The sequence below is a fragment of the Nipponia nippon genome, unplaced genomic scaffold (assembly GCF_047370975.1).
Source record: "Nipponia nippon isolate SJK-2023a ecotype South Korea unplaced genomic scaffold, ASM4737097v1 scaffold_43, whole genome shotgun sequence".
Taxonomy (NCBI): domain Eukaryota; kingdom Metazoa; phylum Chordata; class Aves; order Pelecaniformes; family Threskiornithidae; genus Nipponia; species Nipponia nippon.
Genome location: NW_028262362.1, coordinates 1,292,558 through 1,314,749, shown reverse-complemented (window position 1 = coordinate 1,314,749; position 22,192 = coordinate 1,292,558). Strand labels below are relative to the sequence as shown.

Here is a 22,192-nt window from a genome sequence, read left to right as displayed (position 1 = left end):
AGCTGCTAAACACTGCTCCTGCAAGCACGGCCCAAGCTGCTGAGAGCAGCGGGCTGGAGCGCACCGTTAACCCTTCACGGGGCGATTCTTCCCCTCCGTCTCTCCTGGCCCCATCCCTCGAGGAGCGCGGGAAGAGGAGGGTGGGGAGGATGGCTGCTGTGGACCTGCTGGGGACGGTCTCCCCCAGAGGCCGCCCTGCGCGGGGCTGGGCTGGGGAGGCAGCTCGCCTCCCCGTAGCACCAGCTGATGCCTTGACGTCACCCGGGGCCTGGACTCAGCCGCCCGCGTGCAAGCTCAGCCTGCTTCCTGGCTCGCCAGCAACCAGGTCCCGCCGGCGGGCCAGGTCCCAGAGTCAGACTCCTATCAGGGGAAAACAAGAGCCCACCGGCGCGAGAGCCACGTGCCTGCCGTAAAGCCCTGCATTAGCCTCGGCACAGAGGGAAAGGCGGCTCACAGGAACACGCCCAGCACCACTGTAGAAGGGAGAAGAGCCAGGTACCGGTCTCCTTGAGCCCAACACCAGTCCCTGCAGCCCATATGCCTGTCCCTGCCACACCACTGCCCTCCGAGAAGCCTGTGGGCACAAAATCACGACTGGGGGCACTAACCGGGGCACTCATGGGAGATAATGCTCCCGTTGGCAGAGTCCTACCAACCCTGGCACCCTTCTCCTCTCAAGGGAAGGATGCCCTCCCCAGCGACCTCCTGGGCCCTGGCGCTCCCCCTCTGCCTCCACTCATCAGTGCTTTCTTCCCAGGGTAACGTCGTGCCCTGCTGACTTCTCCCTCTGCCCCGCCGATCTCCTGGGGGAGGCAACGACCAGCCTCCACGTGGCACCTTCTGCTTCTCCTCAGCATCGGGTAAACACCAGGACCTACCAGTCTTGCCTCCAGCTGCTGGTGATGCTCCCATTCCCCTGGGCAGGGGCTTTAACGGCTGCCTGCCAGGGCTCCCTTATCTCCTTAGCCACCTCCTCCCAAGCTGCGGGACAGGGTCCGGCTGGCTGGGGGAGGCATGGCTTTGCTGTCCCACCCCTGCGACGCAGCGGCTCTGGATCACCTGTGCAGGCGAGAGCATGGCTTCCTGCAGCATTTCAGCTTCCTCTCCCAGGGATGTGTGCGAGCGTTTCTGGCCTGCAGCCCAGCCCCGCTGCCCCCACCCCACCGAGTATCCGCCAGCACACAAAGAGGAAGGGAGCTCAGTTCTGTTTCTCAGCGGCATCTCTCATCTTCCTCTCAGACGCATGCCCCATCTTTCCCTCGCTTCATCTCCTTCGTGCTCAGCGCTGCACCGAGGAGGAGGGGCCTGCGGTTACTGCCCAGGCGAACAGGAGACCCGAGCACTTGACTCGGGTCTGGCTGCCGGATCTGCTCTAGGCTCTTCCCCTCCGTGCAGCAGCACCGGTCCCAGTTGCCACAGACCGGCACCCGAAAGCATGCCAACGGGTGCGCCAGGGCCCTTCGCTGGTGACACCGCAGAGCCTCGGCTCTGCTCGCCGTGCAGCCGCCAGCCTTGCTGCTCGCTGTCAGGCACCTGGCCCCAGCCCAGCCCCGCAGCTCCCGTCTCTATGCCGCATCCTTCACAGGCACTCAGATAATTTCACCAGCTCCTCCGGTGGCAGTCACCCAGCTCTCCCGCTACCACTTCTTCAACGCCTGGCACGGGCATGGACCACAGCCTTACTAATCAAACAGGGGGGGCCAGAACCTACTGTCAACTAACCGCATGCCAAGCAATGCTCCTCTGTTACACTGCACTTCCTCCAAGCTGGCAGGGGGGATCTGGCTGTGCCTCTGCACCCCTCCACCACAAAGACGGTCACAGTGAAGAAGATCATCCCTCTCCCTCCAAACACAGACTTGTGCCTTCTTGTCTAAATCCCTTAGAATCATGCTCGCATCTTTCTGATCCAGGTACAAAACAGTAAATTTCCCCACCGGCTTCGTTTATTCCATCTTTCCAAGCTCCTGTTTTCATGTCCCACCTGCAATCCCTCCAGCTCCTTCTTCCAAACCTGCCTTTACAGTCAGAGCTGCTGAATCCTCTTTCATCCTCTACCATCTCTTCTGACTAATCCACATACCTCAGCCCTCCTTCTGGGCTTTCCCCAAGATCACAGCCCGGCATTGCCTTCATGCTCCCAGCTACTGCTTTACCCGTTTCAGGAGAAAGGAGTTTGCTGTGCTCCCCCTCCATACCCTCTTCATTAAATCCTTCCGCTCAATCCATCCCAGCTCCTCCACTCTCACCTCCGGAGAAGCCCCCAGGCTAGAAGCACACGCAGTGCAGCCAGGGCACCTCAACGACTGTTGTGTTGGGGGACTGGCTGGGCTCAGGGTAAAGATCTCCTCTCAGGCTACCGCCACACTTTCTGGTGACAAACGCATACGCACAGACAGGAACCTGATGCAGCAGCGCCAAGAGGCTGAAGCCACAGAAAAGCCACTTTGCAGGGTGCTTCCTGCTGCCACAACGGCAGGGCTACTGAGCCTGGGGGTTACTCTCAGGAGGCAGAAGGCCACAGCCCTGCTGCCCTCTGCACCCAAGGAGCACATCATCCCACCGCTCGGCCGCAGCAGAAAGAAACAGAGCTCCCTTCTCCCCGAAGGGGCCAGATGAATACCTGGAGTAGCGAACTTTGCCCCCTGCAGCTGCGCAGGACAGGCCTGAGCCAGACATCGGACCAGAGCATCCAGTGCTGGCACCAGGGCTGCAGCTCACAGCTGACCTTGCTGCATCTGCTTCAGTCAAACAGCTCTGAGCTTTTTGCCCCAGACTCCGCGCCTGCCTCAGGCCCCAGGCGCTGGCTGGAGACCTGCCAAGGAAAGGGCTGCCTGTTTGAATCACGAGCCAGAACCGGGTAAGCATCACCTTTAATAAGCCTTTCCCCTCCATCAGGCACCCTGATTTTTTTTCAGCTACGGTCTTGTGAGACGGAAGGCTGCTTGGAGCCAAGCCAGCACCAGGGAAACCACCATTTCAAGGTCCTGCGAAGGAGCCTGTAAGAGCAGAAGGGAGCTTTGGTCAGGCGTGCGGGGGGTGATGCAAAGAGCAGGCTGTTCGCTGGGAAGCTGCTGCTGCTTGCCAGGAGGTGGTGGGGGAGGAGGCAGCAGATGTCCGCAGACAGCATTTGCCGAGAGCCTGCAGCGCTCCAGCCCAGCGAGGGGAGGAAGGCGGCGGCTGGTGCCACTGCTGCTGCATTGTAATTGAACAGGACAAACACGACAGAGTCTGCCGAGAAAGCTTACGTTGCCTTTCCCTCCAATAACCACTACTTCAGCGATGGGAAGTGGGAGTCCCAGGACCCCGGCTGGGGGTCAGAGGAAGACCTTAGGATGACTGTCGAGAGACCTCGAGCACAGGAGAAAAAAGCCCTGCCATGAAGACGGCAAGACCTTCTTCCCAGGGAAGTAGCGGTGGCTGCAAACCCCAGCACAGCCATCGCACCGGGGCCGAGTCTGGCTACGGGGGCCTGGGTGAAGGCAGCGTGCTACAGCCCAGGAGCTGCCTTTATTCCTGGCATACACGACAGACGGGCACTGAGACAGCCAGAGCCCGGACAAGTGCCTGAGGACGGATGCACAGCAGATTCCCAGCAGAAAGAGGAAGAGAGCCCAAGAGCTCTGGCTGCAGCCTCCCACTTTGGGCACTGGAGCACTGGTGCAGCAGTCTACGTTTCCCCCCTTGCTTTGCAAACAGAGGACACAGAACAGGGCGACCGGCGCTGCGGTGGGCAGCCAGCGAGCCTGAGCCCAGCTGCGCTGCTTTCGGTGCGAGTGTGAGGTGCCGGTGGGGCTCGGAGGCAGCCCACGTGGTTCTCGTTTCCTGCCTCTGGGCAGGGGAGGTTGGCTTCCTCCCCACCCCACAGCAGTGAGGCCGACCAGGGGAGCTCTGCATCCAGCAGCTACCCTGCAGCCACCCTTCTCCCACAGGTTCGGTCCCGCACCTGGGATACGGCGAGCCAGGCAGCGTCGGTCTGACTAGATGTACAGTGGCGGGGAGCAGCACCTCCTGTGCTGGTCCTGGTCCTGCGGCACTGGGACACCCGAGGGCAGCGGCAGGTCCTAGGCGAGCCATACTCCCGTCAGACAGCATCCTGACCGTCACCAGGGTCTACAGGACCCTCTCTCGCTCACTCGCTGCCTGGACTGTTCACAGGGACCTTAAAACCCCCAGAAAAATCGGCACTTGCCCATTTCAGATGGAAAGGAACTGATTTCAGCCAGAGGGGTCTTTGGCTCATTAAGCGATACCACCCTCAGGCTTGTTGTTCAGATCAAATCAAGCAGTTCCTGGGCTCCTCCTCCAGCATACTGAGACACGGTCTGGCACTTGGGTCCACTTGAGTCCTCTTAAAATAAAAATTAATTGATATGGAAATCAGACGAGGCATTAGACTAGTCTACTGGCCAAGGGCGATGCACAGGTTCCCTGCTGTTTCACGCTGCAATCCCAACTCCCCCCCACATCTCCTCCTTCCCAAGCCCAGGGTCAGCTGTTAGCCGTGGCTCTCCAGAGCGGGGAGGACCCCGTGGATGCACGCCTTCCGTGCAAGAAGGGAGCCTGCACGGCACATGTTCTTCTGAAGCCAGGTCCCAGCTCTGCCTCGTCCCTCCCCTGAGCATCAGCGTGTCACATCTGGCAGGAGCACGGCTGGGCTCTCACCTCAAGCTGAGCCACTTGCACACGATCCGAGTTTGAGCCTGCTAAGTAGGACAACGGAGCTGCTCCGGGCGCGTCAACGCCTGTGCCCGGTGGGGAGGCAAGGAGGTAGCAAGAGAAGTAAGAGCCTGGCCTCCTGCCATGTTTGCCGTTGGGATTCTTCTATCAAGCTTCCAAGAGAGAACAATTCTTTGCATGCTCCCGATAGCTTTTCCAAATATACTGCAAAGAGCAACCACAGCCCCAGCCATTGCACCACCCGCAGCCAGGAACAGCCACAGAAGAAACACCGAAACAGCAGCCATCCAACGTGCTCAGGATCAGGTCTTGGAGGAAGGGCAACCCCAAAACATGCCATTACTCTTGGACATGCTCACCTCTCCTCTCTCCCCTTCCAACTAACCAACCATCAACTACAGCTACCCTCTTCCGCAATCTTGTTTCAGCCTGAGGTTGGGCAAAGCAATTAACCTCCCCATCTGGTTGCAGCACGATGAATACAAAGCTTGCCATCACCCAGACGGGGATCAGCAGCCCTGAGGGACGCCAACATCATCCCTTTCCACTGAAAGGGCTCGGAGCACGGCACTGCCAGCATCGGCCTGAGAACTAGGAAATCCCAGGGCAGCTGGTTTGCTTCATTTCTGTTAAACCCACCCACTCTGGACCTCCAAGGGCCTGTGGGCTACTGCTGGGAGTTCGGGGGAACGTCCTTAAGAAAGGCAGCCTATTACTGCAATAGCCTTAGATCTGTTGCATAGGGGTCCATACCAGCATCAGAAAAAACAACCAGAGCCCTTAGAAAAAGTCTAAACCCTACTAACATAAGTAATACATTTTAATTAGACTAGGACTTTGTGAAATCACTTGTGGTTAAAAAGCATAACAAACTAACCGATAAACATTTGCCACCAGTAGCTGAGTCCCTCTGAATATTTCAAAAGCACTGCGCGGGCTGGGGAGCAGTCACTTACACGTAAGGTCCTGATCACACAAACGCTTAGGAGGGTAAATGACTAAAACAACACACGCACCTGCAAACTCAGGGCTAAAATTACATCTAGAGCAAAATATCTGTAAGTGGCAGGACACTTCTTTGTTGAAGTTCCGCTTAAGGCAAAGTAACAAAAGTTACAAAACGTTCGCAATTTCAACTCATGAAACTGACCTCCACCGAGCAAAAGCAGGTCTGGGGTTTGGGAGGGGGATTTGTTTGCTTGGCTTTGTTTTTTGAAACAGGCTCCAAAGCAGATTCAAACACCGAATGCTGTGATTTTTCTAAAAGAGAGTTTTAAAAGAGTGGGGAGCAAAACTCACACTGAGTTCTCCGATGGAGGTGGGCAACCTCGGCAGATCGTTACTGAACCGCTGGCGTGCTGAAATGTTTGGGGAGGGAAGGTGCTGCCGACTGGATTACAGCCACGCTGCTGCACTTATCTGTTCTTCGTCTGGGTTTGTACCGTTCTCACAGCAAAGACGACAAACGGGGCTTTGGACTTGTCTCTTGCGGCATCAAGTTCATGTGAAACAGGATTCCCCACTGACAATTAGGAAACTAATTAAAGAGTACAAAGAGCATCCACTTCAGCCGTTCTGAAACGGATATACGCAGATGGCACCACAGAAACAAACAACAACAAAAAGGTATTCAACTCCTTTTTGAACACTTTTCCCAGCAGCTCCCCATGTGTTTCGAGCTCCGAGATCGAGCTGGGACAGAGAAGCTCATCTCTGCGAGAAGCCAACAGGGGAGCTGCACTCGTACTTCCCAGCGGCAGAGCGAAGGCGCTTGGCCTGCACTGTCAAACGCGATCTCAGCTTCTGCCTGTGAGCCCCGAGAAAGGAAAGGGGACATATCACTCATTTTCCAGGTGGAGGAGGGGACGCAGCCCCGGGAAGGTGCTTTCTCCCGCCCAACGCAGCAGAAAGCTGGGAATAGGTGGAGTGACGAACAAAAGGGAGAGGAGGGCACGGTTCCGGTGCCTGCATCCCACTCTGAGGGCTGCCAGGCCTGCGCAGGCTGCCAAATCAAATAGCTATCCAGGGCCGCGCTCCTGACAGGCGTAACGGGCAAAGCCCTCAAAGCAGGACCAGCGCGAGGTTCCTTCCACCCAGGGCCATCGCTGCCCACGTCTGACGCTCATCCACCACGACTGGCAGCAGCTGATGCCTACGGACGGCACAGAAACCTCGATCCCTCCCGCTGGAGAAGCTCCACAGCTCCCCAGGCCGCTGCGGTTTTACAGGCTCCAACCAAAACCCCCGTCCCGGTCCCCGCAGATGCCTGTTTACCATTGGAAAGGGATCTGGGACGCTGTGAGGACACACGAGGAGGATGGCAAGGACCAGCCCATACCGCCAGCGCCTTTCCGGGCAGAAGTGCTTGTCGGGAGATCAGTGTCGCGATCGGTGGGCTCTGCTGAGCGAAACCAGACAAATGCAAGGGCAGACCTTCAGCACCTCCCAGAAGGGGTGTTTATCCAAAACCGAGGGCTCCCGGCTCCCTTCTCAGCACCGTCTTACCAAGGGAAGGCAGGAAAGCCACAGCTTATTTTGTGCTCCGGTTTCTCCTACTGTCACATGGTTGCTCAGCCGAAGGGGCAAATTACACAAGACTGTCCCTTTCGGGTCAAACACTGTGCTGGCGGCACCTGCGTTCCTACATCCCTGTGCCCAGAGGCACCCTGCCTGGGCACTCTGCCGTCCCCCGTGACGGGGAGACCGCCAGCCTGGCATCCGGCAGTGGTCCTTCCCACCAGCCTTGTGGACCGACATGAAGCGCATCCACGTGCGGGAGCCTCCGCCTGCAACCCCAGTAGAAATAAAACCACTGCCGTTCAGAAAAAGCACACTTAGCAAAGATTAAACAGCCAGCAGCTATGCCGGCAGCCGGGAGGGAAGATGCAGACCACCACCTCCCCATAGAAGAGGAGTCGCGGCTTCCCTGCGCCCGTTTCGCACCCTCCGAGAGCCCTGCGGGTCTTGCCCCGTGCTGTGCCCAGCTCCGGCAGGAGGCACCGAGCCCGCTCACCCCGATCACTAGAAAGCCTGTATACCGCAGTATACAAAATCCTTCCTGTCTTCTTTTCCAAACCCATCTCGCCCCCTCTCAACTGGGACCCCCTCATAAAAATAAGAAGAGACAGGCCTTTCCTGGCATTTCCTTTTTCTGAAAAGGCTGTAAAATTTTCCAAGCGTAGCCAGAGCCAGAGCAAAGTTTGTCAGGAGCTCAGCTCATTAGGCGGCTGCTCAAGGAGCCCCGCGGGAGGCGCAGGCTGCATAATTCAAAACAGCTTGGACCCTGGAAAAGAAAATAGAAACCAGGCTGCGAGAGCAAGGGGGGGCAGCTCCAGCTCCGGTGTAACCCCTGCTCCGGGAGCGCCCCATTCGCGGGGCTCGAGAGGAGCCCCGGCCCCAGCAGAGGTGCTGCGGCCAGCCCAAGAGGAGCTGGCACCAGGCAGAGGAAATTCCAAGCCTGTTGCTTCTGGCAGCCGCGCCGGGCCCTGGCTAGGACCTCGGCAACCTGGAAACCGGCTACTCAGCAATTTTCTTGCCATCCAGAGGGCTTGTTCTGAACCACAGTTTCACTTCCCCCTCCCTGCGTCGCAGCCCAAGAGGCAGGGAACACCAGAGGCAAAAAAACGTTTGCTCAAAAGCTGTCCTGACCGAGGCCCCCCCAAACTGCTCCGCTCCAGGACGGCAGTCTGGAGCTGCTGCCGTTCCCCCCCGTTGCATCTGGGGGCGGGGAGAGCAGAGGAAACTTGCTTGGACCAGCCCTAGGTCTCCCCGGTTCCTTTTGCTCCTTGCCAGAGAAAAGTTCAAACAAGGCTGCACAGAGGCAGGACACAGGCAGCTTTCAGCCCAGCCTGACTGCCGCGCTTGAGGCTCGCCTGTGGCTGGACCCGCTCCGTTCAGGCCCTGTCTGGCCCGATCCTCCGCTGCAGACTGGTGCTGGAACGAATCCTGCCGAGGAAGTGGTGAAAGCTCCAGTGCTGCAGGGGTTTCCACAGCCTTGGCCAGCTTGCTGTCGGAAAGAGTCGCCCAGAGATGCAGCCCTTGCTCTCGGTTACTGCCCTTCGGAGCTCCCCATCCAGCTCCTCGCTGCCCTGAGCCCACAGACTGCCAGGGCTGCAGGAGACCTACAGCGTGGCTACCCAAGACCCCCGCAACCGCCTTTTTATAAGCCAGCATCCTCTACCAATTGCAGCCTCACACTGTGCCTTTCCCAAGAAGCCAAGAGCCCAGCACTGCGTAACAGCAGAACGAAGCAACAGTCATTCCACCCGCTGGTGAAGCTCCTTCCTATCTGAAGGGGAGCACAACCGTTCACTGATACACAGCTATTTAGCAGGACCTTTCTTCCAAAGAGGGTATTAAGAATGTGTTTTCTACTAGGAAGACTGCAGTGCTCCACAGAGTCCCTGCCTGCAGAACCAGGCAACCGACGCACACCCCATCATACAGTTACCAAGCCCTGAATGGCAAGTCAAGGAAGACCGTCCACAAAGCCACCTTCAGGAGGGGACACGTGGCAAGCAGAGAGAAACAGCTTCCCTTAACTTAAACCCTTAAGAGAAACCTGGGTACGGCCCTCCAAACAAGGGTACAGCATTCTGGGAGAATGGCACTTCCCTGCAGAGCGCACATCGGACGAGGAGCGCGGTGCTCCTTGGAGAACCAGACGCTCAACTTACTAGCCAAGGACACGGTTTGCGACTTCTGCTGTAACCACACCAGTCATAGCTTTCTAACTTACAGTTTTCTCAGCTGGGCAAATCCTGGAGACGAGACGCTGAGATGAGACACTCGGGGACTGGAAAGCCCACAGATGCACCGAGCATTGAGGAGATCTCACGAGAGAGGCTCCTGACCTCCAGCTTCTCAGAGGGCTGGAAAAGCCCCCTTACGCCTGAACTCGAATAGGAGGCTGAGACCCAGAGAGGCAGCTGAGGAGGAGTGGAGCGATGAGCAGGAACCAGGAATCCTGGCTTCTGGCCCTAGCTCTGTCCCATATTCCCTTCCTGTCTTTGGCCAAGTCATTTCCTTTCACTTTTCCTCCCAGTCTCTCTTTCGGAGGTGAAAAAAACAAGCCCTTGCTGCTGCAGAGCGCTCGAAACCTCCTCTGGCCTGTGACAGCGCAGAGCATCGCTACCGCCAGAGGCTGCAAGACACCCAGCGTGCAGGAGCCACGCTGCTCGCACAGACCCCAGCAGAGCCTGGCACTTCCTGTGCTTACATTTCAAGCAGCACAGAGTCTGTAAACAGTCAGTGCTGCCCAGCATCTTCTACACAAACCGTATCCTGGCCCGCTCCTCTCCTCGGCCACTGCAGTAAGCAGCCCAGCAAGGAAAAAGAAAGCTGCTCAGCTGAGGCGTGACAGAAGGAGCAACGCAACCGCACACAGCATTGCTCTGGACAGCCTGCCTGCAAGGAGGTGGTCCTCAAACCAGTAGCAGCAAGGATGGATGAGGGAAGATACAGCGACGAGAAAAGCAGGGTTAAAAGGGGGAAGGGGGAAAAAAAAAACCAAAACAAAAAAACCCAAATCAAAACCCAACCCAACCAGCAGCCCAAAGAGACAGGCTGGAGCAGAGGGGCCTGAGGAGCGCAACCCTCCTGCTCCCTACCAGATCCGTCCTGTGGCCTCCCACATACTTCAGGGAGAGGGAAGACCAGTAGGCATAGGCAAGAACAAGGAGCACTCTGTGGTTTTGCTTGGTATTTCAGGCCATCTCTCACACAGAAGGAGATCTGCTTCGCTTTCCAAGTCTCGCCCTCTCTGGCACGGATCACAAACCTGGCTTCTGGCCCAGGACTTGGCTCCAGCAGAGCTCCTCACCAAACAGGGTGACGCCCCACCTCTGGGCACAGCGCACAGCCCAGTCTTAAAGCCATCTTGAGGCTATTACCCCAGCATTAGAAGAGGCTCCCCATCATCCCCTAGCTGGGATTCAAGACATCTTGAGTCACAGCTGAAAAAAAAAAACTAACCCCAAACCTAGCTCCTACTCTTGGTGGAAGCAAAACCCAGAGACAAAGTGCCATTTTCCCTAGCAGCTCCGGCTGAAGCTGGCAGACGATCTGCCCGTGTCGGGGAAGCACGGTCTCCCAAAGACACCCAGGCACAGCTAGCACGTTCCTCTGCCTGCAGCTGCCCAGAAAGACGTGGCAGGATGAGATGCCAGGTGACGGCCCTGCCCTCCCATCACCGGCAGCGCAGAGGGGCTGGAAACCACTGCCTGATGCACCCATCTGGCAATCCAGCAAGGATGCCGGGATACAGGGGAGCCACTTGCGCCCAGACACCAGCAGCTGCCGAAGAACCAGCCCATCTCTCCAGAAAGAGCTGAGAAAGCTCATCCCACTGGCTGCGCCCAGCCTGGACACGCACCCGGCGAGAGCAGAGCAGGTTCCCCCTTGGCTCTTCAGGGTGCCGCAGCCCATCGTCCTCGCGCTGCTTTCTCCAGTGGAGGGCTGCAGCCGGCATCAAGGCAACCCTGCCTGCTGGGGAGCTGCGTGTCTCTGACAGCCCACCCCATGCCGTGGAAGAGGGGCAGCAGGAGGGCAAGGTGGGAAGGGAGGATCGGGTCCAAGCAAGCAGAACTCGGAGCCGGGCAGCACGCCCAACAGCAGGACACCCATTTCCAAGGCTCGGTGCAGGCTTGGGATAGCCACGCCGAGGTGTCCCGTGCTCCCTTCTCCTGCCACACCAGGGACCAGGCCGCCCAGGGCAGCGATGAGCACAGCTCCACTCGCCAGGGACGCGGGAAACGCGCAGGGCTCCCGGCAAGCCACCCCTCCGTAGCATAGCTCGCCCTTAAATCAAAAGCAGGTGCCAGTGACACTAACTGCTTCCTCTATGCTGGCTCCTGCTGAGCATGGCCCTGTGGCAACTGCAAACGCCACCGCGAACCGGTCCCAATTAGAACAAAATCCATCACCCTCTCCACCTTTGAGTTTCAAAGAAAACCAGGTAGGGAGAAAACAAAACCAGCGCCCCATTCCCAGCAAGGGCCTGGTGCCAAGCAGATGACCTGGAACAGGCACCAGTGAAGAAGGAAGGTGCCTCTCATCCACGCCACGTGGTTTGGCTGGTGCTGCCTCCCGGGGAGAGGCCGAGGAAGGGCAAAATACAGCGACAGAAACCATCCCCAACAACCTCTGGTAACAGCGTCTGGGTACCTTCCACCCCGGGGCTGCCCGGGGTGGCGCTCGCAGAAGGGAAGCCAGACCAGAGGAGCAAAGACCGACCTGCCGGAAAGTAGCACGCAACTTCGAAATAGAAGTCGGGAAGAATCAAGGAATCTCGTTTCGGCCATCCTCACCCCCTGCACCGCACAGAGCTGCTGGAAACGCACAACTGAGAAGCAAAGCGGCTGCGATGCTTCCTAGGCCCCTTGCTCCAAGAGGGGTGTATTTATCCACAGCTTCAGTGCTACAAGAAACCTCATAGGGTAGTTTTAACCTCACGGAGATCGACTACATAAAGTCGGTATCCAAAGCTCCCGCACCCCCTGGAAACATGGAACCACGCGCGAGATCACCAGAAAACGCATTTGCCAGTCAACGTCTTCCTGGGAGGAAAGGAAAGCTGAGTGACGCCGTGTCCTGACCTGCATTAGATTTTGATTTGCCAGAAGAGTCATGCTGGCAATCCTCCTAGCGCTTCACTGGTGCAGCTTAAACAACACTGACAAAATATTGCTGCATCTGGCCATCATATCGCTACGGTATCTCTACCCTTCATTATATCATATATCCATGCATCTACGTACCACGTCTCCTGTTAAAAACGCCAAAAGTAAATGCCAAATGCACAAACGTAGCACAACCCTCCTGTGCTCCCCCTTGTCCAGGGCACTGGCGCGATGCTGCGTCTTTGCCAAAAGAGCAACAGCACAAGGAAAATGACATTTGCAGGGCGAGCTCTGGGCTTCTGCTCGGCTAAGGCTATGGGGGCCGGCTGGCATCCCTGGGAGGAGGCAGCGACAGCAGCTCAGGAGCAGGCTCACAGGCGGAGCAGACCCCCAATGCATTCTCGGACAGGAACCGCAAACTTGTGCTTTTCCACAGGGGACTTACCCCCCGAGAAGAGGCCTGCTTGGGAGATCTGTCAGGCAGGGTATTTAAAACTGGATGGAGCCCTAAGGAATTAAGAGCTGGAAGCCAGCCTGTGCCATCCCCAGGAAATGGCTAGACCCAAGCAGCTTAAAACCCATCGTAGGAGCTGGAATACACAACTAGTGCCAGCAAGAGCACATCTGGACCTCGGGGGGACACAGACACATCCTCGAGCGCTCCAATGGCTACAGACTGTTACTCTTAGCAGCAGCCGAGCCTGACGCAATCACCTAAGACAGCGCAAAGAAGCAAAGGCTGTCCCGAAGTCAACGCTGAACCAGACGCTGTACCGAGAAGAGATGGGGCACGGAAAACAATCCCAGGACCCCTCTTTTACTCAGAACTCTGCAACCAACTGAGGACAACCGGAGTAAGCCACGAAGAGTAACGCCTCCACAGCAGTAAGAAACAGCCGCTGGCTGGGACACAGCTGATGCTCCCCGCAGGGGGAACCAAGAGCCTCCCCTCTAGCTACCGCTCCCTTCCGCACCCCTCCGCACAGCAAGCGCTGCCGGGAGGGAGAGCGCTCACAGCGCCTCAGCAGGAAAGAACAGCAGCGGGGAGAAGGAAAAGCAAAGTTTTTTCCCCCAAAACCAGCAAGCACGGAGGACGTGATGCCAGCTGGGTTGACGACTCAATAGAAAAGTCAAAGGCTGAGTTGAGCTTGGACCTCAGGGACTCCAAGCCGGCACAAACAAGGTCTGCAGCTCTACGGGCTGGAGTTAGCCTGGAGCTGAAGCACAACTCCAGCGCATCCTCAGCAGCTGCCCTGGAGCAGCATAGCCCAGCGAGCTCAGTACTTCCAGCTTTGCGATGGCCCAGTCGCTTCATGCGGCAGCCTGTCCCCTCTGTCACGCAGTGGCCAGAGAGGCACCTTCCAACCGCAACATGGCGAGATGCAAAAGGTGGAGGGCTTTAAAGTACAAAACATAGCTATTTTACTTTCTTCAACTGAACAACAACCGTGGCTTCGAGTTTCTGAGTAAGCTTCCTTTAGCTGCTGCCTTCTTTTTTTTTTTTTTTTTTTTTTTTTTTCCTCCCAGTAGGGGTTCTGGAAAGAGGAAAGGGACTTTCAGGGGCAGGGAGACGTAGTAACACCTACAACATTGCACTGCAGAAAGTACCAAACACCACGGACGGATTTTCTAGGTAATGAAGATACAGGTCAGGGTGGTAGGGAGGCACCGATCACGCCATCTGCCCACCTTACACGTCAAAACACACGTTAAAAAACAGACAAAAAGGTTCTAGAGCATTTAGGGTGTGAATGCTCTGGAAAAAGTCCTCGACGGAGTAGACAATTGCTTGGAGAGACAGCACAGCGATACGCTCATCTTTCTACCAAGGAGACAGAGAGAATCAGGCAACAACGTCAACCTGGTGATTTTTGCACTGGTACCAGCCGTGGGTGTGTATTACATACCCACGTGTGGCGGCAGCCAGCGTTATCACAGGCACCAGAGTCAAAGAAGGTCTCACTTCAGCACTGACACGGAGTCGCCGTGCGACCTTGGGCAAATCGCTTCCTCCGTGAGTCACTTTCCTTATCCCTCCTGCCGCCAAAGTAGCAAAACAAGGCGCGTGCACATCCCTTTGCAGAGACCTGGCGACCGACGGCTGGAAGGAGCTGCATGCCGTTACTGCGTGCCTGGCATGAAACAGCATTTGGGCAGGATAACGAGCGGCAGCCACGTTCGCAGCGCGGATCCCGCGGGTCAAGAGCACGCCACTAAGTCTCCCACAGCACCGCTCTGCAGGGAGGCGCCGCAGCCAAAGGTGCGCAGTTATCCTCCGCGCCACGCTGTCGGCGGCCCTTTGCCTCACGCAGCCAGGGCACAACCGTATGACGCCGCAGCCCAACACCCTGTCAAACGGCGCTGCCCCCGAGGCGCGCAGACGCCGCACACAACAACACGACAGCCTGCCCTGTCACGTAGCATTACTTGTGTGTTCAGATATGCATCCTTCTCACGTTTCTACTCCAGCAAGTGGTTGCTAGCAGAGCGGGGCTAGGACAAGTTCACCACCTGCTAAAGACACGTCCCTAATACAACGCAGGGAAGGTTTTGTTACACCGGTTCCTGTCCGCGCACAAGGGAAGCCCGCACGTACGGTGCTTCCCCCCTTTTTCCTCCAAGCCGACCACATGCCCGGTTGACCTCAGGAGAGCACAGGAGCCCATCGAGTAGGACACGGCAAAGAGAGGGGAGAGGTCTCCCCTGACATCTAGGATGGGCTCTGACAGGAGCATGTATTCAAACCCCACGTGAAAGGCGGCGAGTCCGGAGACAGGAATCCCAGTTCCAATCCTCCCTGGGGCTTTAACAGCACCTAGCAAAATCCAGAGCAGCCCAGGTAAAACGGGGTGCAGCGCAAGTAAGTTCTCTGCATCTAGAGCGGAGCCCCACTCGAGGCTCCCTGGCCCTCGGGGAACGACCGGCGGCCGCGGCGGTGGGTTACGCGGACCCGGGAGGAGCGGTCCCCGCACCGCCAGAGCGAAGCGGGACGGGCCACGCGGACCGGGGGCGACGTCCGAGCCGTGCCCAAGCAAAGCGGGAGCGCTGACAGCACAGCCCCGGGCCGGGCAGCGCGGGCAGCCAGCCCGCCTCCCCGGCCCGGCCCCGCCAACAGCGGGCTGGAGCACCGAGCACCGGGCGGCGGGGAGGGGAGCCGCCGGGGAAGCGCCGGGCAGGCCGAGCGGGGGCCAGCGCCGTCTCCCCGCCAAGTTCTCGCCGCCCCCCCCCCCACCCCCGCAGACCACGCCGCCCCCCGGGAGCTGTAGCGCGGCGGCTCCCCGCTCCCCGGGGCGGGCCGGGACCGCGGCCCCCCGCCTACCGGGGTGCGCCCGGATGACAGCGCCGGCCGCCGCCGGCTGCGCGGGGCGGCCGCCGCCCGGGCCCGGCGGGGCACTCACCTCGGCGGCGGCGGCGGCGCGGCTCAGGGCAGGCCGGGCGAGCCCGCCGGGGCGGCGCGGCGCGGCTCCGCGGGCTGCTGAGGGCCGGCCGGCGGCGCGGGGCCGGCGGCGCGGGCCGCGCTCATGGCTCGGCCGCCCGCCGCGGGGCGCGGGGCCGGGGCCGGCGGCGGCGCCGCCGGCGGAGCCCCCCGCCCCGCCGCGCCGCTCCTTCCGCCGGCAGCGCCGGCGGCGGCTCCGGCCCGCGCCCGCCGGCGGGGGTGGGCGTCCGGCGGCGGCGGGCCCCGGCTGCCCGCCCGGCCCCGGGCCGCGGGCGGCTTCCCCGCGCTGCGGCGGGCGGCCGGGCGCGGGCGGCGGGCTGCGGTGCCGGCGGGCGCGGCGGCCCGGGCGCGGGCGGGGACGCCGTGGCGAGGGGCGAGGCGCTGCGTGTGCCGAGTGCTCCTTTCTCCGCCGGAGCCTGAATAATCATTTGGAGAAACAGGATCATTCACTTTCCTCCGAGCGCGGAGCCAGGCGCTGCCCTGTCAAAATAAAAGCCCCGCGCGCTGATTAACCGCTTCCTGGTCGCGGCCGCTCCGCCGGCCGCCCAGCGGCCTGCCGGGGACCAGCACCGCGCCGGGGACCAGCACCGGACCGGGCCGGGCCGGGCCGGGGACCAGCACCGCGCCGGGGCCCGGGCGCCCCCCGCCGCCGGCAGCCCCCGCCCGGAAACGGCGCCCGGCGCCCGCTCTGGGGTCGCCCGCGGCCTCCTACGGGGAGGCTCCACCAGCTCGCTCGGGACGTGCAAGCCGCCGATCCCGTCGCGCCGCGGGGCGAGCCCCGCTCTGCGGGGAAGATCCCGCACCTGAGGCCCTCTCTGCCGCATCTCCCAGTCCCCGTGCACGAGAGATGCACAAGGGCTGGCCCCGGCGCCTGGGAAGGACTGCGTTTTCCTGTCGTTACCAACAACTTTTCGTGCATCGACCGCCCTCCTGCCCTGAGCAACAGCCTCATACACCCGAGAAATCAACAGTCTCCCTTCCAAACTACACAAGGGCCAAGAGAGAGACGTCTGCAACCGCGACTCCAGCCTTCCCTGGGAAGAACTGGGACCTGCCACCCAGAGGCTCCTGACACGTTCTGCCTCTGTGGGATGCAGAGGATACCGGGATGCAGGGCCGGAAGGATTGGCCTCGTCCTGTTGCGCTTCTGCGGATGAGGACGTCTGGAGTACTCGGGAGCCGGGTCCCAAGCCGCCTCCAGGGCTCTGGGGCCTGATCGTTCCCATCGCCTCTCCGGAACGCCAGCCCCAAGCTCAGACCTTCGCAAGACCCCTGTGGGCAAGGCCCTTGTTGCACTTATGAATATGATTAATTAGGTCCAATTAACTATACTGGAATTAATGATGTGACTCACAGCTACACTGGGGTGGGGGTGACAGGAGCGGGAAGAGGCAAATGAGACCCAAGTAGCAGGGGGAGGAAGGGGAGGAGATGGCTAGCGACAGCCAGGCGCAGGCTCAGGTGGAAGTAACATCCATCCCAAATACACCATTTGCTTCAGCTGGGCAGCCGGAGCACAGCCCTCCACCGACCTCGGGAGCTGCGGCCCAACTCGGGGCCACCGCCGCTGCCACTGCTGCTATGGGTGCGCAGCGTGTAGCTGAGCAAGGACACAGCTGGCTCGCTGGCTGCCTGTGCTCTGTGCCTGCTCCCTCTTTCCTCACAAGCAGAAGGGAGCCGCACAAGCACACACGCACGTCAGGCTGTTAAGCCAGTCCACCCGCTTCTGGATGATGCCAGCAGCATCCTAACCAGGATGTGTCACCTTCCTGCCTGCAGCGCGCTAACTGCTCCGGGGTGGGCTGGGAAGAGAGGGCTGGAGGCAGGGACCACTTGGCAGCATCCCCGAGCGTTGCAGAGCTTAAGGGGACCCAGGGACAAGCCATCCATCTCCACCGGCGGGAAGTGGCAGCCCCGACTGAAAATGAAAACACACTTCACCCTCCCGCTCTCCATGTGCACACATCCACGGCCACCACCAGAGCCGGACACCCACCCCCACCCCCCCCCAGTCCCTCGCCCTCCCCCGGCTCAGGGCAAGGAAGCCAGCCTGCCCCTGGGAAGCAGAGGCAGGAGATGAGGCGGCAGCGGAGGCGGTGGGGGACCCCCCCGACCCGGGGCGCCACGGTGGGAGCGTGGGCAGCTGCTTGCTTGCATCGGCCACCCAGCCATACCCTGAGGTACCCTCCCAGGGACCAGGCAGCAGCGAGGCCATATGTCTCCCTGCCTCTCCCGTGAGCTCCCAAGCGCCTCATCAGCAAGCAGCAACATATTTTCAGGCTTTCGTCCTTCCCAGTAGCAGCACCAGGCTCGCATTCCCGCAGACGGCAGGCATGGGCACAGTGGGTTCAAGGCAGTGCCCAGCCACCGCTGTCTGGCACAACAGCTCCCTGCCAGGGGCAGACCGGCAGCTCCTTCCCTCCAGAGGGGATGTGCGGAGCCACCTGTCCTCCAGGCCCTCTGGCTGCCTCTCCCTCTTGCTCCTTCCCTTCCCCACAGCCTCCTGGGCTTTCTACATCACAGCCCCTCGCATCTCTCCCAGCCTGCGCACATGAAAGCGGCAGAGCGAGACTGGGAAAGGTCAGCGGGAGGACCAGCCGCTGGCAGCTCAGCACCGAGCCTCTCTCTTTAATTAACATCTGCCGGGCTAGCTGCCCTCCCTACACTTGACTCCGACTCCCAGTTCCCCCTTCCCTCCTCTATCATTACGCCCACGCTAGGAGAGACAGGGAGGGGAGGAGATGGGGAAGCAGAGTCCTTGGAGTTCCTCAAAGCCTCCCTCTGCCAACACCACCACCACCACGACAGCAGCAGCTCATCCCTGGAGCTGCGTAGTACGTCGGCACGTCAGCGAGCCCCTGGCCGAGATACCCAGACTGGCTGTTACCTGCCCCCCTCTTGCGTGGAGCTTTCCTGCCTTTGGGCCACAGAACATACACCCGAGAAATCAACAGTCTCCCTTCCAAACTACACAAGGGCCAAGAGAGAGACGTCTGCAACCGCGACTCCAGCCTTCCCTGGGAAGAACTGGGACCCGCCACCCAGAGGCTCCTGACACGTTCTGCCTCTGTGGGACGCAGAGGATACCGGGATGCAGGGCCGGAAGGATTGGCCTCGTCCTGTTGCGCCTCTGCGGATGAGGACGTCTGGAGTACCCGGGAGCCGGGTCCCAAGCCGCCTCCAGGGCTCTGGGGCCTGATCGTTCCCATCGCCTCTCCGGAACGCCAGCCCCAAGCTCAGACCTTCGCAAGACCCCTGTGGGCAAGGCCCTTGTTGCACTTATGAATATGATTAATTAGGTCCAATTAACTATACTGGAATTAATGATGTGACTCACAGTTAGCTGGAGCTGCCTCTTTGCGAAGCGTTTCCCCAGTGGCTCACTCCAGTCCCAGACCAACCCCCAGCAGAGGCCCTGGAGATGGAAGAGCACAGATGAATTGGGAACAAGGAAAGGAGCCTGGGGCTGCGAAATGCCTGTTTTAGGGGCAGCCCTCTGCTTTGCTGATCCACGTAGGTACAGAGCAGGGAGCTGGCGGCAGCTCCAGCATTAAATCCACAGACCTGGCACACGGACTCATCCTGCGTTCCCCCAGAAAGGCAAAGGTCCAGCGAGGAGATGGAAGAGGCTACGTTACTGCTGCAGAGGTAGACTCTGGCCTCAAAACGTCTTTTCAGCTCTCCCCACGCTACCCTCAGTCCTGCACATCGCTAGACAGACTCCTGGCCACCAGTGCCCCCTTCTCCCCTCAGACACTGGCACGGATCCTGTCCCACAGCCTCACAAGTCCCTGCCGTGCCTCCATCTCTCTTGGGCTGCACTGCAATGTCTCAATCCCGCTTCTGTTTTGATGGCACCACAAAGCCGTCGCTCAGGGAAAGGGAAAAAAAGCCAACCCGGGAGAGGCCCCAGGTCCGTGCCCAGCCCCACGGCCAGCCGGGGAAGAATGGGCTCCCTCATTCCGTGCTCACTGGAGTTTGAGCAGGGCAGCCGCCAGCAGCAGGCAGCTGCGAGGAGCCTGCGCTACCTCTGCCACCTCTGCAGCTGCCTGGGCAGCCTGTGCCGTTGGCCAGATGGGCCTGGACAGAATCCGGGGTGCCCAGCTTGGCTTCCCTGCTCCTTTCAAATGGGACCCCAGCCCGTTCCCTTCATGCTGACTTATTAACCATCACATCTCCAGCAGGCCAAGGCCATTTTCCCACCTCAGCCAGAAGAAACTGGGAAGCGCAAAGACAACATGGGAAGCGACGCAGCCAGCCGGCCACAGTCTCCTGCTCAGCGTCCTCATGCCAGAACCGGGCCCTGGCCCCCCTCCATACGCTGGGATTTTCCTATGCTGCAGTCCTAAAGGCAAAACACAGCCTGTGCCAGAGTACCGGAGGAGAATTTAATCAAGCTGAGCCATCCTTTTCCCAAATGGAAATATGCTGCTGCAGCCACACCATCGTCTAGCAAAGACAAACTCCTGACACAGTTCCAGGATCACAAAGACACCAAGGCTCGGGATCCTGGATGCCTTGCTATTCCTGCAACGTCAGATGCGCTCGCAATGCCTGTCCGGGTGCAGGCGTGACGTAGCTCTTCAAGCCTCCTTCCCTTCTCGCGACTCCCGTGCACTCTGAACGCCAGCCTCATCCTCCCACCACCTCAGATGCTCGCGCTGCAGCCCAGGAGAAGTCATCCCAGGTCTTCTGCATGGCGCGCAAAGTCCTGATGCTGCTGGGATTCTGGCACGGGAGACGAGCCGAATTCCTACCGCAACAGCCCAGCCTCGGGCGGCCTCCGCTATGTGCTCCGGCTGTGTTTGGGCTGCTCTTTGCACGGGGCCCTGCAGAGACATTCGCTTTGCTGTCTCCGGTCTCGGTACATCGCTGCTGTCCAGAGCAGCCCCTGGCGAGCGGCAAAGCAAGAAAGGGCTGGGGTCTACTGGCGCTGGAGCCAGGAGGGAGCTCCTGCCCCCCGCCAGCCGGTGGGGCGCCAGGAGAGCCGGAGCCGGTCAGGCAGCCTGCGGGGCTGGGCAGACCGGCGAGCCTGCCGCCAGCAACGCCTGCGGGGCGCCAAGGGTTAAACCATTTAGCGAGGCCACCAGCGTGATAAATGCAGGCAGCGGCGGAGCCGGCGCCTCCCACCGCCGGCCGGGGCTCGGCGGGCTGGGGAGCGGGAAGGTGGCAGGCGGGGACTCTTATCCTGATACGGCGCCTTCCTCCCGAGTGCGGGTTTGGAAAAACTGAGCAGGCAGGGCTGCTCTGGCATCGCGGCGCCTGGGTGACACAAAGCCGGCGGGGCCCTCGCCGATGGGACGGGCAGGCAGCCGGCGGCGGGGGGCGAGCCTGGCAGGGCGCGGGCAGGAGGCAGCCGGGGGCGCGGGCGGCACCGCCGCGGCAGCGGGCTCTGCCTCCCCCGGGGCGTCCCGGGCAGCAGCAGGCCCCGCGCCGGCTGCGGGGGGCTTTGGGGGCTGCGCACGCAGGCGGGCGGCTCCGGGCGCTGCCTGGCTGCCGCGCCCGCATTCCTCGGCTCCCGCGCCGCTCCGCCAGCCTGCCCGCAGCCCGCTGACCGTGGGCCGCGCTGGCCCCCTCCGCCAAAGCGGGCGCCCAGGGCGGCCTCGGCGCGTGCAGCGCGCGCCGTGCCCACGTGCGGGGGCGAACGCGCGTCGCGGACGGGCGAATCTATGCGCTGGTGACGGGTGTCGGAGACGGCGCTGGGGCAGGCGCGCGCAAGCGTGTGCGACCACAAATGGCAGGAACAGAGCGCACGGCAGGGGTGCCGGCCCCAGAGCTACGCTACAGCCAGAGCACCGGCGAGGCTGGGGTGCATCGTACCAGGGGATGACAAGGTAGTCAAGGATGGCGCAAGAACGGCTCCTGCTGTCCCTGCTACCACAGTCTTACAGGGAGGCAGAACTAGGAATGGAGTAGTCCCTCCCTTTGTTTTATTTACTCGGTGCCTTCATCCCCAGAGGACTCCTGGAAGCTTGGTCACTGCAGACACTCAAGCCCTGCGTCAGCGAGTCCCAGCGCAGAAATCAGGCGAGTTTTCAGGAAGGTCACAAGCCTGACACAAATTCAGTTTTATTCGATGTCTCTATTGGTATTTGGGGTCCCTGGAAATCACCGCTCTCTAAACGGGGTCATAACAGGAAAAGTTAGCGAGCTGCTGCCTTGCGCCATCTGCCAGCACGGCAGGGACTTGTGTTGCTGGTGGCTTGGACTAGCACTTGCTACCCCCGTTCCCACACGGGCAGTCTCTGTTCCCGAGACAGTCACGTGCGTCTTGGTGTGTGCGACGCCTCAGCCGCACAGATCTCTAGCTGGGGGAAAAGCCTCTCCCCCAGCACCTCAGGGGCAGACCTGTTTTGCAGAGAAGCAGGGCACGTACCCCGGCACGCGGGGCTGACGCAGCCGGACTCACCGGCATCGGCAGGCAGCTGCCCGGCCAGGCCCATCTGCCCTGCGTGCT

At 60.3% G+C, this 22,192-nt stretch overlaps 1 protein-coding gene across 5 annotated transcripts in view; it reads right to left on the bottom strand.

Annotated features, from left to right (window-relative positions):
- BCL9L (BCL9 like) overlaps positions 1–22,192 on the bottom strand; it is a 73,663-nt gene that overhangs the window by 34,676 nt on the left and 16,795 nt on the right. For 3 of the 5 annotated variants that reach the window (XR_015709161.1, XM_087778413.1, XM_087778416.1), the window contains exon 1: positions 2,872–2,895. The exons of 1 other annotated variant lie outside the window; for it this stretch is intronic. Coding sequence is in view for 2 of the 4 variants with exons in the window: in XM_087778413.1 (XP_087634539.1) it covers positions 2,872–2,895 (24 nt within the window). In the remaining 2 variants the exon portion in view is untranslated. Of the gene's footprint in view, positions 1–2,871; positions 2,896–15,697; positions 15,831–22,192 lie in introns of those variants that run through there. One more of the 5 variants, XM_087778415.1, reaches the window with a different exon arrangement.